Here is a 16606-nt window from a genome sequence, read left to right on the forward strand (position 1 = left end):
CACAAAAGCAAGAGGAGAGGCAGTGTCAGTCCTACCCCTGGAAAGCAGCTACTGAAGCCCTGACTGCTCTCAGATCCCGGCACTGCGGGCGAGATGACGTTTACCACGGCGGGGATTTCCGTAGAGGTGACACACGCCACTTCCGGCCGACGGTGAGACTCAGTGACGTGGCTGGCGAAGTCTAGCACGGTACTTCGGGCTGGGACACCCGGAGCTGTCAGGTGGCTTCTGGGAAGCCCCGAGGGGAGAAGACTGCGCACCGACATCAGCAGCAGCTGTGAGCCCGGAGCCGGAAGTGCCACGTGTCCCTATTGCGCCTGCGCGGCTCCCGGCTGACAGCCACTTCCGGCCGGGGCTTCTTCTCGTTAGGCTGCCGCCTTCCAGCCGGGTGTTCTCGGCTTCTCCGGTCTGACTCACAAGCCTCAGCTCCCAGGCCAAGCCGTGGCCGCTGGCGGGCTGGGAAGAATGCCGTGCTGTACCTAAACACTTGATGCACCGCCCTTTCTCCTCCTCGCTACAGTCGAGTCGTTAGCGCCTTCCCTCCGCTTCCAGCAGTGGTCTTTCACCTCTTTGGTTTGGCGCTGTCGCAGACCCCGACCAGCCCCTTCCAACCCCGATACGCACCGTCGTCATGTCCCAGCCGGGGATACCGATCTCCGGCGGCGCCCCAGCCGGCCTCCAGGCCCAGAACGGGGCCGCCTCGGCCTCGGGGTCTCTCTACACCAACGGTAAGTACAGCCCTGGGGCGGGCGGCTGGCGCAGCCTGGGTCCGAGTTCAAGCTGACCTTTGGTTACTGCAGCTGCCTGTGGCAACCGGAGGAGAGGGTAACCTCCCGGCCGGGGGAATGAGCGGGTGATGGTTGGCGGCTAGGCCAAGGAGACGGCGGTGAATATGCAGCCGCAACCCGGGGCTCTTGTTGATGTTTCATGTTTATTCATTCGTTCCTGAACAATTAATGACCACTTGCTGTATGTAACACCCTGGGTATACATAGATGAAAAATACAGATTCGATGCATACCTCAGAACTCGCATACAAGACTCATAGTGCCTGTTTATGTGCTTTCTTCCTCCGTGCCACTTCACCCTGTCTTCCAGAGAGCAGAGATCGGGGACTGATTATTTTCAGTTCCGCAGTGCCTACAGTGGGGAGGGGGTCTTAGTCGGAATTGGAGGAGATGAATGAATGATGGTGTTTTTGGGATTCCCCTCTCTCTCTCTCTCTCTCTCTATTAATGTTTTTATTTATTTTTGAGACAGAAAGAGAGCATGAGCAGGGGAGGGGCAGAGAGAGAAGGAGACACAGAATCCGAAGCAGGCTCCGGGCTCTGAGCTGTCAGCACAGAGCCCGACGTGGGGTTCGAACTCATCAACCGTGAGATCATGACCTGAGCCGAAGTCGGACGCTTAACCGACTGAGCCACCCAGGCACCCCTTGGGAGTCCTCTTTTAAGGCCTGCTCATCTCTTCCAAAATTTTACCCAAATTGTACCTAGGCCACGTGTTCAGTTTTCCAGTTTTGGAGGAACGAAATATTAAATCTCTTGTTTGATTTACAGAGGTCTTTACCTCACTTGAAAAAAGTGGTTAGATACACCTCTGAACCTCCCTTCCACAGCGTACAATGTGGCACTACAATTTGTCATTTGGTGTGAGAGTTGTATAGTTTTATGCTTCTTCTGAGATTCTTTACATTGTCCTACATTGTGATTTGCTAAGCTTACTATAATTATAGTAGAGAAAGAAAGATTTTTTTGCCAACATCTGATTTTGCCAAATTATTGATTTACTTATAAATCTTTGACTTGTGGAAAGAAAACTAATAGAATAAAACTAAAATAAATTGCTCATTGGAAACTAAGATTGTTGTGAAGTTCTGGAAAATAGCCAGTGATTATATTAGCTAATTTACATTATGTTTAGAGAAGACTACTGTTTTCTTTACAAAGAAGGCTCTAAAAGACTTTTAAAAATGTCTATGAGTAGGCAGGTTTGTAGGCAGAAGCAGGAATAAGTACTGTAATGGTGTTAAGTTGAATGAATTGTTCTTTCTCATATTTGTGGTAACAGATTAAGTAAACTACGTTTTATTCTAGGCTACTTAGTAACATTTACGGTGGGGATGAAATCATTTTAAGACTTTCACTTTAAGGTAAAAAAAAAAAAAAAACAAGCAAAATGTCCTGTGGCTGTGGCTTTTTCTTACAATCCATAAATTGCAATTTTACATGAGTTTTAAATGGCAAATCCTGCAAATATGCGTGTAAGTTTATATGTAATTGTGATAATTGTGGTAATTTTGAAACATTAAAGGAATTTAGCCACTGCAATGTGTAGTATAAAAGATGTTGTCACTATGATGATTTATTCCTATCCACGGACATTTGTTACACATCTCTTAAGTTCTGTCCTTGGGACTGTAAAAGAGAATAAGAAAACAGTCCCTCTACACAGGTTGCCCAGGACCAATAGGGATTCACTTAGGAAAGGAAATCATAGGACTGCAAATACATACACTTTTTAAAGATACAATTTCGAAAGTCTTTATAATCTCCATTTCTAAAATTTTTTTGTAGAATTATTCTAGTAAAGTGGCTAATGACCTGTATTGGGTTTCTTTGTTCATCCCACTAATAATAAAGTCAGTAGGGATGTGATAGAGAATTGGAGAAGGCTTTTCTCTAGAAGGTGAAAGAAAAAAGTTCAGTGCTGGAATCTAATTTTATTGGTTAACTCTTTCAAGGCAGTTATTGGTGCTTAAATATTCTTTTGAATATATATATATATTTTTTTAATGTTTATTTATTTTTTGAGACAGAGAGAGACAGAGCATGAATGGGAGAGGGTCAGAGAGAGGGAAACACAGAATCTGAAACAGGCTCCAGGCTCTGAGGTGTCAGCACAGAGCCTGTCACGGGGCTCGAACTCACGGACCGTGAGATCATGACCTGAGCCGAAGTTGGCCGCCCAACCGACTGAGCCACCCAGGCGCCCTTCTTTTGAATATTTTTATGCTTTAGATTTAATGTAACTTTTTAAAACCATGGTTGACACATAATGTTACATTAGTTTGAGGTGTGCAACATTCTGATTGGACTTTTCTATGTCTTAGGCTGCTCTCGCCACCAGTATAGCTACCATCTCTCACCATACAACCCTATTACAACACCACTGACTGTATTTTCTATGCTGTACCTTTGATCACCATAGCTTATTCCATAGATGGGAGCCTGTACCTCCTAAGGTAGCTTTCTTAAATTACATATTACAGTTCAGTTGAATATTCAGATATTTTTTAGATAGTCAAAAGACTGAATAGTTTTTCATTTTTCTGTAACTTTGTATCATATTTTATAGTGTCATTATTTTTTTGTTAAATTTTTTTTTTAAATGTTCATTTTTGAAAGAGAGAGTGTGACAGAGTGCTAGTAGGGGAGGAGCAGAGAGAGACTGCGACACAGAATTTGAAGCTGATCTGTCAGCACAGAGCCTGGTGTGGGGCTCAAACCCACGAGCTGTGAGATCATGACCTAAGCCGAAGTCAGATGCTTAACTGACTGAGCCACCCAGGTGCCCCATTATTATTATTTTTTTTTTATTTTAGAGAGTTTAAACTTGGGGGAGAGGGGCAGGGGGAGAGAGAGAATCTTAAGCAGGCCCCACACTCAGCATAGAGCCCTGCCTGGGGCTTGATCCCATAACTGTGGGATCGTGACCTGAGCCAAAATCAAGAGTCAGATGTTTAACTGACCGAGCCATGCAGGCACCCCTATGGTGTCATTATATTACATAATTCCTCACACACAAGACATTTTTTTTCTGTAGTGGATTATTACATGGCATTACAATCTAAAGGTTGTCTAGACAGGTTTTTCTGAGCCTGTATAGATTTGTGTACACATATTTCCTTTGCAAAAATTGACAGTGAAACTGTAAGACTATTTGAACTGGCATATCTTCATCTCATTAGTATGTAATAAGACTAAAGGCAAATCATGCCTCCCACCTTTTTTTTTTTTAAGATAATATTTTTGGGGGCACCTGGGTGGCTCAGTCGGTTAAGTGTCCAACTTTGGTCCAGGTCATGAACTTGCATTTCGTGGGTTCGAGCCCTGTTTCAGGCTCTATGCTGACAGCTCAGAGCCTGGAGCCTGCTTCAGATTCTGTGTCTCCCTCTCTCTGTCTGCCCCTCCTCCACCCATGCTCTGTCTCTGTCTCTGTCTCTGTCTTTGTGTCTGTCTCTGTCTCTCTCAAAAATAAACATTAAAAAAATTTTTAAAAAGATTTTTTTTTTTTTTTTTTTTAAGTAATGTCTGTATCCGGTGTGAGGCTTGAACTCACAACCCTGAGATCAGGGGTTACATACTCCATGGACTAAGGCAGACTGGTGCTCCTCATGACTCCTACTTTTTTTGTTTTTAATGTTTATTTTTGAGAGAGACAGCACTAGCTGGGGAGGTGCGGGGGGTACGGGGGTAGACAGGATTCAAAGCAGGCTCCATGCTGACAGCAGCAAGCCCTATGTGGAGCTCAAACTCAGGAACTGTGAGATCATGGACGCTCAACCGACTGAGCCACCCAGGCACCCCCACTTTTTTTTTTAGTTAGTTAGTTAGTTTGTTTATTTATTTATTTATTTGTTTATTTATTTATTTATTTAGAGAGTGCGTGCGCACGCGTGCAAGCTGGGGAAGAGGAGAGAGATGGGGGAGAGAATCCCAAGCAGGCTCTGCACTGTCAGCTTGAAACCGGATGTGGGGCTCTAACTCACAAACTGTGAGATCACGACCTGAGCCAATACCGAGAGTCCAACGCTTAACTGACCATGCACTTAGGCGCCCCTGACTCCCACTTTTAATTAGCAGTTTAATTGACTATTTGGGTCAGCTTGCTAAGGCAAGCAAGTTTTATTAATTTTATGCAGTTTTATTAATTTTATGTGTTGCAATATTTATGTAATAATCACTTTTTCCCATCTAGATTAAAGGTGAGAAGGATATTTGCCCTTCTCTGTCCCAACCAGATTTTCCTGTTGTATTGTTATTTTATAAAATAACATGTGTCTGCCTGCTAGATTGTAAATCCTGTGATAACAAGGATATTTATCTGCTTTTGCACATCATCCTTTCTCTAGCTCTCCACATGGTGTCTAGCATATTAGAAATTAACCAGTTTTATTGAATGAAAGTTTTAGAATTGGGTATTTTGCAATTTAAGTCACTAAATCCGTATTCACTTAGTATAAGATTAGAGCTTAATTCCAACTCCTTTTCTGGTGAATTTTTCCATGGATTTTTTTTTTTTTTTTACAACATTAGCAGTTAAAATAATAGAATTTTGCTGGGGCGGGCTGGTATTGTTTGGTCATCAATTTAAATGCTAAGACTTGTGCTCCTATCTCTATTGTAGGCATGATGGAAATGTAGATGTTTTTTAGTTTCACAATGATGTAAACCATGTTTATGCCTGTGTACTTGATATAAGAAGTCTTTAGTCATGATTAAACTATGCTATGAATAAAATTGGTATGTGGTCTGTAGCAATGATTGTTGTGGCCCTTTCATGTTTTCAGTGGGGGGGCAGTAACTTTGGGCTTCCATAAAGTCTTTGTATATGTCTATGAAAACTTAAGGTGTTCAGCTTCTTGTTTGTCTCTGCTGATGGACTGGAAGTTCCTGAAAGACAATTGTAACCATAAGAATTAACATTTATTGTTTACTTACTCCATGCCCAGTGCTAGGTTGCATTATCTGCATCATCTCATTTAATCCTCACAACAGCCCTATGGAGTAAGAACTGTTATGTACTGAGGAGGAAACTGTAATGAGTGGGCAAGGAACTAGTTCAAAGTCACACAGATAATAAATTGTGGATCCTAGCTTCAAACCTAGGAGGTCTCATTTAAACACTGTTACTGAGTTTATCTGGTTTGTTATCTCTGAATCCCAGGACCTAGCATCTTGAATTAGATTCTCAATCAAGGATCAGAACATTTTCTTGTATTTCTTTGTGTAGGTGGATGCATATAATTGTAGTAAGTATTTGCTGATATTTTTTAAACCTTCCACCTAGTTTATTTTCTTTTGGATTATAATTAATATATGACCTGACCCTTACTTTTGTTAGTATATAGTCAATTTCTTTGACGATTTCAGCATCACATTTCATAAATGTCTTCTAGATCTTGAAATTGAGCCTCCCCCCGCTTAAATTCCTTGCATTTGCTTTTCTCTTTCCATTGTTTCCTTAAAGCCCTTATTTTTAGTGACTGACCCACAAGTTGTATTCATTCAGTGGCATCCATTTGTTGCACTTGTAGTTTCAGTTAGTCAGCTCTTTAAGTGATCAGAATATATTTTGATGTGTGGGGTGACGTGATGAATCAAAAAAATTTTCCCAGTACTTAATTTGCCCTTCAAACCTGTTGTATTTAAAAGCATATACACCTGGGACACCTGGGTGGCTCATTTAGTTAAGCATTTGACTCTTGATTATGGCTCAGGTCGTGATATCACTATTCGTGAGTTCAAGCCTTGCATCAAACTCTGTGCTGACAGGGCCGAGACTGCTTGTGATTCTCTCTCCCTCTTTCTCTGTTCCTCCCCCTGCTTGTGCACTCTCTTTCTCAAAATAGATAAATATAGTCTAAAAAAAAAAACCACATACACACAAAAAAGGAACTTTTCAAGGTTTAAGAAATGTATTGCTATCTAAAATGTGATTCTTTAAATGATTTTTAAAATTTAGTTTTATTTTTTTTTAATTTTTTTTTTAATTTTTTTTTCAACGTTTATTTTTGTGACAGAGAGAGACAGAGCATGAACGGGGGAGGGGCAGAGAGAGAGGGAGACACAGAATCGGAAACAGGCTCCAGGCTCTGAGCCATCAGCCCAGAGCCTGACGCAGGGCTCGAACTCACGGACCGCGAGATCGTGACCTGGCTGAAGTCGGAGGCTTAACCGACTGCGCCACCCAGGCGCCCCTAATTTTTTTTTTTTAACATAGAGAGAGAGTGAGCAAGAGAGAGACAGTGTGAGTGGGGGAGGGGCAGAGAGAGAGGGAGACACAGAATCCAAAGCTATCAGCACAGAGCCCAATGCGGGGCTTGAACCCACGAACCATGAGATCATGACCTGAGCCGAAGTCAGACGCTTAACCAACTGAGCCACTCAGACACCCCCTCTTTTTTGTAATTTTAGAGATGCAGGTGAGAGTGAGTGCCGGAGCGGGACACAGAGAGAGAGGGAGAGAGAATGAGAATCTTAAGGCTCCATGCTCAGTACAGAGCCCAAGGCAGGGTTCAATCCCACGACCCTGGGATCATGACCTGAGCTGAAATCAGGAGCTGGACGCTCAATTGACTGAGCTATTCAGGCCCCGCTAAAATGTGATATTTTTGAATACTTGGTTACTTTTCTCTTTTTTTTATACTTACATGAAATAATTTGAATTGGTAATTAAGTTGGATTCATGTATGATAGATGGAAAGTATAAACTGTCCTTGGTAAATATTAGCTCCATATGTATTTACTGAATGGATTAATGAATGAATTGCTTAAGAATACAAAGATCATAAGTCTTTTTCTTACCTGAAATTTGAGGGGAAACCATGCCAGACTACATCTCTTCCTTTTACTATTAAATTTGCATGAAAGGGGTAGTTTATTCAGTGTGCTTTTGTGACTGTTGAGTAGGCTTTCTTGAAGAAACTTTTAAAATTATAATTTGCTTAGCATTCATTGGGATAGTATGCAGAAGTATCTGAGTTTTTGCATGCTAGATTTCACGAATAATCATGTATCAATAATTTTTCAAATCAGTGGTTTTTAAACTTTATAAAGTTTCATTCTGAAGTACCTGAGAACCATGACTACATGGAATTTTTACTAATGCAGATTCTGGGATCCCATTGAGTACACTAGGAATCTATAAAGGTGGAACCTATGATCACTTTGATTCTGAAGCCGCTGTTTGGGTAATTGAGAAGTGGTCATTTGCTTTTATTTTATTCTTTTTTTTTTTTTTTAACATTTATTCATTTTTGAGAGTGAGAGAGACAGAGCATGAGTGGGGGAGGGACAGAGAGAGAGGGAAACACAGAATCCAAAACAGGCTTCAGGCTCTGATCTGTCACCACAGAGCCCGACACGGGGCTCGAACTCAACGGACCGTGAGATCATAACCTGAGCCGAAGTTGGATGCTTAACCAACTGAGCCACCCAGGCACCCCATGGAACTTTTGATATCATGGAGAAGAATTTCCCCAAAAGTAACTGACAGTGTTTTTACATTTATCAAAACTTAGTGTCCTGATAGAAAACTGGTAAAATCAAGGCAGGGAGATACTGGGAGATACAAGAACAAATACCATGTTATTCTTAGTTTTGTTTGATGAGTACTTTTTTTTTTTAATGTTTTTATTTATTTTTGAGATAGAGACAGAGCCTGAGTGGGGGAGGGACAGAGAGAGGAGACACAGAATCTGAAGCAGGCTTCAGGCTCCAAGCTGTCAGCACAGGGCCTGACGTGGGGCTCGAACCCATGGACTGCAAGATCATGACCTGAGCTGAAGCTGGATGCTTAACCGACTGAGCCACCCAGGCGCCCCTCATCTGCTTTTGTTTTAATCTCTTGTTTGGTTCTTTGCCTATTTACCCTCTCTGAATTTGGCTTCTACTTCCACACACATCCCAAAACAACCCTAAACAAGGCCACAAAGGACTTTCTGGTTACTAAGTACAAAAAATGTCTTTTCAACTCTCATTGTATTTTTCAAGCAGCAACTGATAACCTTTACCACTACTTGTTTTCATTTCAGACCCTTCTGGTTTGTTTGCTACTTTTTTAACAGTAATATTCTCAATATTTCCACCTTTTTTGATTGCCTTTTCCTTCGGTCTCTCTCTTTTTTTTTTTTTTAATTTTTTAAGTTTACATATTTTGAGAGAGAGAAAGCACACGTGTGGGTGGGGAGGGGCAGAGAGAGAGGAGAGAGAATGCAAAGTAGGCTCCATGCTGTCAGCGAGTTGTTGAGGGGCTCATCTCAAGAACCATGAGAGCATGATCTGAGCTAAAATCAGGAGTCAGATGCCTAACCACCTGAACCACTCAGGTGCCCCTCTTCTCTTTCTTAAATGTTGGTGTTCCTCAGGGTTCTGGCCTGGTTCTCTTCTTTTTCTTTCTTGCTTTTTAAAAATATATAACAATAAGGGTGCCTGGGTGACTCAGTACAGCATGTGACTTTTGATCTCAGAGTTTTGAGTTTGAGCCCTACTTTCAGTGTAGAGATTATGCTAAAAAAGTAAGTAAATGAACTTAAAGTCTTCAAGAAAATAATAAATATTATTTCACATAATTTCTGTGGCGGGGTTTCTTCTTTCCCTACTCTATATATACTCTCTGGATATCATTAATTCCCATGGTATCAAATGTTATGCGTATGCCAGTGATTACCAAAGTTATATCATAAGCTGAAACCCATCTCTTTGGCTGCAAATAGCTGTCTTTCTGTTGTACCTCTGTACTTGGATTTCTTGGTACCAACTGAAAGTATGTTTTTATTTATTTATTATTATTTTTTTTAATTTTATTTTTTTTAAATTTATATCCAAATTAGTTAGCATATAGTGCAACAATGATTTCATGGATTTCATGGATTATGTCCCTTACCCATTTAGCCCATCCCCCATCCCAACCCCCTCCAGTAACCCTCTGTTTGTTCTCCATATTTAAGTGTCTCTTATGCTTTGTCCCCCTCCCTGTTTTTATATTATTTTTGTTTCCCTTTCCTTGTGTTCACTTGTTTTGTCCTTGAAAGTGCTCATATGAGTGAAGTCATATGACATTTGTCTTTCTCTGACTAATTTCACTTAGCATAATACCCTCCAGTTCCAGTCACGTAGTCGCAAATGGCAAGATTTCATTCCTTTTTATTGCCGAGTAATACCCCATTGTATAGATATACCACATCTTCTTTATCCGTTCAGCCACCAGTGGACATTTGGGGTTCTTTCCATACTTTGGCTATTGTTGGTAGTGCTGCTATAAACATTGGGGTGCGTGTGTCCCTTCGAAACAGCACACCTGTATCCCTTGGATAAATACCTAGTAGTGCAATTGCTGGGTCATAGGGTAGTTCTATTTTTAATTTTTTGAGGAACCTCCATATTGTTTTCCAGAGTGGCTGCATCAGCTTGCATTCTCAGCAAGTATGTTTAATTTTCCAGCCCCTCTTCCTTTTGCTATTCTCTGCCTTCTCCAATTCTTTTCTTCTCCTTCTATCCAGTGAATGGCACTATCATCCACTGAGTTGTTCAGGTTAGAATCTGGAGAGTTAACCTTGATTGCTTCCCCTTTTCAGTTCACATCAGTTCACATATTCAGTTCCACGTCAAATCCTATCAGTTCTATTTCTTCAGTTTTTTAAAACTTAAGTAATGTACAGGTATTAAATATTACTTTGCAACCCCAATGTTAAATTATTTTTTATAAAATGTATATGCAAACACAAAACTAGCCATAAATTTCATATGTTAATAGCTGGAGTGCAGTGTAAAACCTAAACAAATTAAAATAAAAACATCTACAAAAGCAGTACAGTTCAAAGTTAAAACATTAAGTAATGTGATGGGTTATGTTTGACTGAAGCCAAAATTGATTGGATTGTTTTTATTTTGAACATGTTGGAACATCATTTACATGATTATCATAGTCACTGTTTTTCTCTTTTTCTTCTCTTTCATTTACTTTTTGTTTTTTAATGTTTTTAAGGTTTATTTATTTTTGAGAGAGAGAGAGCATGAGTGGGGAAGGGGCAGAGAGAGAGGGAGACACAATCCGAAGCAAGGTCCGGGCTTTGAGCTGTGAGCCCAGAGCCCCATGCACGGTTCTAACCCACAAACCATGAGATCATGACCTGAGCTGAAGTCAGACGCTTAACTGACTGAGCCACCCAGGCACCCCTGTTTTTTCTTTTTAAAGATGAGATTTATTTTCACTTGTCAGTGCGGAAGAATTTTCTTTCTACCCTGTTAGTTTTGGTGTTTGGGGGCCTGTGAATTAAAGTGGCGAGAGACAGATCAACAAGAGAAGAGATAATTTTCATATGTATCATGAGAGTTTACAAAAATGTGACTCAAGGAGGCAAATAAATAGACTTTAGGACTTATGTATCATCTTAATAGGGGAAGGGGAGAGAGAGAAGGGTATTTACGGGAAAACAAATGATTTTAGGAAAGATAAATGGGACCTTAGTAGAATACATGGGAAATTTGGTAGTTCTGTGACAATGCATGTTTAGGTGTGGTGTGGAGACTTCTCATCACGTGATAAGAGTCCATCATTTCTGGTTGTTCCTGGATTGGAGATTTATGATAATTGAATTCTTTGGAGTTCTTTTGGGAGACTCTGCATTTAGGTGAATAAGAGATTTCAGGAAGGGGCGCCTGGGTGGCTCACTCGGTTAAACATCCACCTTCGGCTCAGGTCATGATCTCGCGGCAGGTTCCAGTCTTGAGTCCGGCTCTCTGCTGTCAGCACAGAGCCCAGTTCAGAATCTCTGTCTCCCTCTCTCTCTGCCCCTTCCTCATTCATATTCTGTCTTTCTCAAAAATAAGCAAACATTGGGGCACCTGGGTAACTCGGTTGAGCATCTGACTTCAGGTCATGATTTCGGAGTTTGTGGGTTTAAGCCCCGTGTCATGTTTTGTGCTGACACTATAGAGCCTGGAGTCTGCTTTGGATTCTGTGTCTCCTTCTCTCTGTGCCCCTCCCCCACTTGTGCTCTTTCTCTGAAAACTAAAACAAATATTAAAAAAAATTTGTAAAAACATTAAAAAAAAGATTTCAGCAACTCATGCCCTCTGCTCAAAATAACTTGTATGCCACAGTGGGGTGTTCTGGACCCATTCATAATCCCTAATCTATTATTTTGATGGGTTACTTAGTTTATTAATGACTTCAGAATTAAAATATTAAAATCCTTTTTTTTTTTTAATTGAGGAGAGGGCACAAGTGAGCATGGATGGAGAGAGAATCTCATGAGAGGCAGAAAGAGAAGTGGGGCTCACCTTAAGTGGGCAGGAGCTCACTCGATGCAGGACTTGAACTCACTAACCCGTGAGATCATGACCTGAGTCGAAGTCAGATGCTTAACTGGCTTAAATCCTTTTAAGTAAGCTCTAGGCCCAGAGCCGGGCTTGAACTCACGACCGCAAGATCAAAAGTCACATGCTCTTCTAACTGAGCCACCCAGGCCCCCTTTATTTTGTGCATTTTGATGATGCATGGCTTTTACTTGCCTTAAAGGCCTTTCAACATTAGCCGATGATAAAACAGTAAATAAAAATATGAAGTGGGCCATGAAATCTTGTGATAAGACTAGGCTGTGAGATGTCTGTTTCTATTCGCATGACCCACAATGTGCTTATGAATTAACTTTTTACAAATGTTTTTATTGAGTCAAACATCTCTGTATTCCCACTGCTGCTGTTTAGTCAATCATTTCTTGCCTGGACTACAGCTGTAGACTCCTTTCAATCTCTTATTTCTCCTCTAATCTCCAAGAGGTTCTTTTATGTGCAAATTTGTACTGTCCCACTGGTAGCCTTTCCAAAGCTCCCCATTGCCTTTAGGCTCAAATCCAAACTCTTTGAGGGTGTAGTTTAAACTCCTGTTTCACTTTAGACATTTGACTCAGTCACTTGACTTTTGTTCTGGCAGACTGAACTTCTTTCACAATGCCCTTTCATGACCACAGGCTGTTACACATGTTGCTCCCTTTTCTGGAAACACTATTTTCTAAAAATTATTTTATTTATTTATTTACTTAGTTGATTAATTATTGAGAAGGCGGGGGGCGGGGAGGAGTGCACGAGAGGGGCAGGGAGAGGGAGAGAGAAAGAATCCTTAGCAGGCTCTGCAGTGTCAGCACAGAGCCTGACATAGGGCTCAAACTCATGAACCATGAGATCATGACCTGAGTCAAAGTTGGATACTTAACCTACTGAGCCACCCAGGAGTCCCTCTGGAAACACTCTTGGCACTCCTTTTCCTGGAACTAACGTCGATGATCTCTTAAGATCTTAGCTGAGGGGCGCCTGGGTGGCTCAGTTGGTTAAGCGTCCGACTAAGACTCAGGTCATGATCTCGCAGTTTGTGAGTTCAAGCCCTGCATCGGGTTCTGTGCTGACAGCTCAGAGCCTGGAGCCTGCTTTGTATTCTATGTCTCCTCTGTGCTCCTCTCATGCTCATGCTCTCTCTCTGTCTCTCAATAATAACTAAATGTTAAAAAAAATTAAAAAAAAAAAGATCTTAGCTGAAACTTGTCTTCCTCAGGAAACCATCTTTGTTACCTTTCTGCCTTCATTTTAGTCCAAGTGCTGCTTCCTTGTGCTCTCATAGTGTCCTGAAGTTGCCACTATCACATCATTTTCTGTTGCCCTTGCCTGGTTCTTTGTCTTCCAATGTGGATGGTGAGCTACTTGAGGGCAGGGTTGGAGTGGACCTTACCTTTGTTTCCTCCAAAGATATTTGGTAAAATATGTCTTTTCAATGAGAGAATTAATAGAATATTGTTAACCATTTGACATAAAATGAATAATTAGCCTAAGTATAGCATCAGTCTTTAAATGAAAGACTAGAAAAACAAGATTAGTTTAGATGAAACTATTTGGTTTATTGGTAACAGACTTAAGGTGAGTGCTGCAGCATTAAGGACACAAATACACGTTTCTTAAATGCAAAGAGCAAGCATTTATTTTATACTAATTGTATGAGAAACATCATAAATGTTTCATAGAAATCTCATTCTTACATCGTATTAAATTTTATTGTTGCTGTAACATTACCACAAATTTGGTGGCTTAAAACAACACAAAATTGTCATAGTTGTGAAGGTCAGAAACCTGAAGTAGTACATCAGGGCTGCATTCCTTATCAGAAAATGTTTTGTCTTTTCCAACTTCTGGAGGCTGTCCTTGATCCTTGACTCATGCCCCCTACCATCTTTAAAGCCACTGATGCCCTGTCAAGTCTTTCTCCATATAGTATCATTCTGACCTTGACTCCTGCCTTCCTCTTTCACCCTTGTGATTACATTGGGGCCACCCAAATAGTCTAGAATAATCTTCCTATCTCAAGGTCACTTGATTAGCAGCCTTAATTCTTTTCTTTAAAGTTTATTTATTTATTTTGAGAGAGATACGGGGAGCACATGAGCGGGGGGGGGGACAGAGAGGGAGGGAGAGAGAGAGAGAACCCCAAGCAGTCTCCACACTGTCAGCATAGAGCCGGATGCCGGGTTCAAACTCATGAACCATGAGATCGTGATGACCTGAGGTAAAACCCAGAGTCTGATGCTTCACCAGCTGAGCCACCCAGCCGCTGCTTAGCAACCTTAATTCGGTCTCCTATCTTAAATTGTTTTTTGGCATGTAACCTATTTACACATCCTAGGGATTATGATATAGACATATTTGGGGGGTCATTTTTCTTCCTACTATACACATGAATGCTATAATTTAGCTGCTTTTACTCTTCCTGTTTTATAGATGAGGAAAGTAAGTGTAGAAAGGTTAAATAAATATCTTGCTCAAGGACACTTAGTAAAAGTCAAGGCCAGAATTTACTCTTGGACATTTTTTCCCAGTTTGTGCTCTTAATTACTACTTTATAATGCCTCTTTCCATATACATTTCATATAGAGTGACCTTGTACTATCAGGAAGTTGATTGTATAGGAGTTATAGCATTTTTTTAGATAGTTTTTTATATCTTAGAGATTGAATATGCACTACACTGGAGTTAGACTATATAGAAAATGACTAGGGCTTCAGTGAACTGTGTGGACTTTTGGTGTGATTTGGGACAGGTTACTTTGCTGCTCTTAGCCCGAAGTTTTTCAGGGTACCAGAATCTTGAGAGTCCTTTGGAATATGCACGTTCTAAAATAAATAACTTTTATTTATTTAATTATTTGAGGTGGGGGAGAGGCAGGCAGAGAGAGAGAGAATCCTAAGCAGGCTCTATGCTCAGTGTGGAGCCCAATGTGGGACTTGATCCCAGGACCCTGGGATCATGAACAGAGATGAAATCAAGAGTCAGACATTCAGCTGAACTGAGCCACTCAGGTGCCCCCTAAAATAAATAGTTAAAAAGGAGGGGCTGGCTCAGTCTGGAGAACATGTGACTCTTGATCTCAGGATCATGAGTTCCAGCCCCACGTTGGGTGTAGAGATTACATAAGTAAGTAAGTAAGTAAATAATTAAATACGTAAGTAAGTAAATATTTTTAAAATGGAATATGTACATTCTGTAATTCATTTATTAGTGTTTGATAAATCATGTATATATAAGCATAGTATTCTTAGAAATCAAACTAGTTAATCTCCCACAACATATTTCTCTGTTTTGATGTTTCAGAGATCAGCCAGAGATAAGTTGCTTATTTATACTTTTCACTCTTCCCTTACCTCATGTGCTGTTCAAGAAGCATTCAAGATGGCTATATAAATGGGTTCTATAAACATTGAGGGGATAAAATTCAGGAAAATGAAACCTTTTAAAACCTGTGTAAATAATCAGATAAGTAACATATTTAGCTGCTTTTCATGAATATATTTAGCTTTCCCATTGGTGACTTCTCATTGGTGGTACCATTGAACAGTGGCCTTTCCCCTATGGCCAATTTTTTTTTGTCTTATCTTAAAATGATTCCAGGCCTAAAAGGTCACCATTTGAATACATTAAGTACTTTTCCATTGGATTACCATGGCATACGCACATTTATAAATCTGTTGCTTTCTTTGGGGTCTTAAGATAGAGATCAGTAAAAAAACAAAACAAAAACCCTAAATGTAAATAGAAAGGTCCAGAAATTAACCAGAAATGTTCTTATTGGAGACAGTGCCCCTGATAAGAGCCAGGACTAAATGGATTGGTTTAACTGTTCCTTCTGGTCCCAGTGTTTTTGTTTCTTTTGTTTTGTTTTCTTATTTGGAAAGATGACTATGATTGTGATGGTTTTGGATTTTCTGATCTCCTAAATCCCCTACCTTGTAATTTAGCAGTTAAGTAAAAGGGAACCAAATCACATATTTGAGTCAGAATGGTGCCACACTGTGCAGGGTGACAGATTTAGTTTTATGTTCAAAGAAGTTAAGATGATATTTTGACAATAAAATTTAATCTATTTGGTATCCTATGGTATGAAATGTTATATATATGCTTAAATATAAAGTGATCCTCCGAAAAGGCAATTCTCCATTTTCCCAATGAGAAAACTTTCCCCTCTTCATTTTTCTTCAACTCACTTTGAAGTCTGAAATTCTAGGGGTATGTATGAAATAAACAAATGACTATTTGTGGTATTTGGTGTTTTATTTTATTAACATATGCATCTTTAAACTTTGTATTTAAAAGATATACAGTAAAACCTTGGATTGCGAGTAACTTGTTCTGTGAGCGAGCGTTCCACAAGATGAGCAAACATTTCTGATAAATTGTAACTTGATAAACGAGTGATGTCTTGCAATACTAGTGGTACAAGACACCAAATGTCACATGATCACAACTGAGCCAGTGGTTCCCCCTCTCTATCTCTCTTGCTG

The 16606-nt window shown here is 40.3% G+C and overlaps 1 protein-coding gene across 4 annotated transcripts in view; it reads left to right on the plus strand.

The window, feature by feature from the left end:
- The first annotated feature begins 596 nt into the window (after positions 1-596).
- SEC24A (SEC24 homolog A, COPII coat complex component) overlaps positions 597-16606 on the plus strand; it is a 70479-nt gene continuing 54469 nt past the window's right edge. For all 4 annotated transcript variants that reach the window (XM_027076661.2, XM_053221134.1, XM_053221136.1 and 1 more), the window contains exon 1: positions 597-728. In XM_027076661.2, the coding sequence (XP_026932462.1) occupies positions 632-728 (97 nt within the window). In that variant the 5' untranslated portion in view covers positions 597-631. The remainder of the gene's footprint in view (positions 729-16606) is intronic.

This window comes from Acinonyx jubatus, chromosome A1, assembly GCF_027475565.1.
Source record: "Acinonyx jubatus isolate Ajub_Pintada_27869175 chromosome A1, VMU_Ajub_asm_v1.0, whole genome shotgun sequence".
Classification (NCBI taxonomy): Eukaryota; Metazoa; Chordata; class Mammalia; order Carnivora; family Felidae; genus Acinonyx; species Acinonyx jubatus.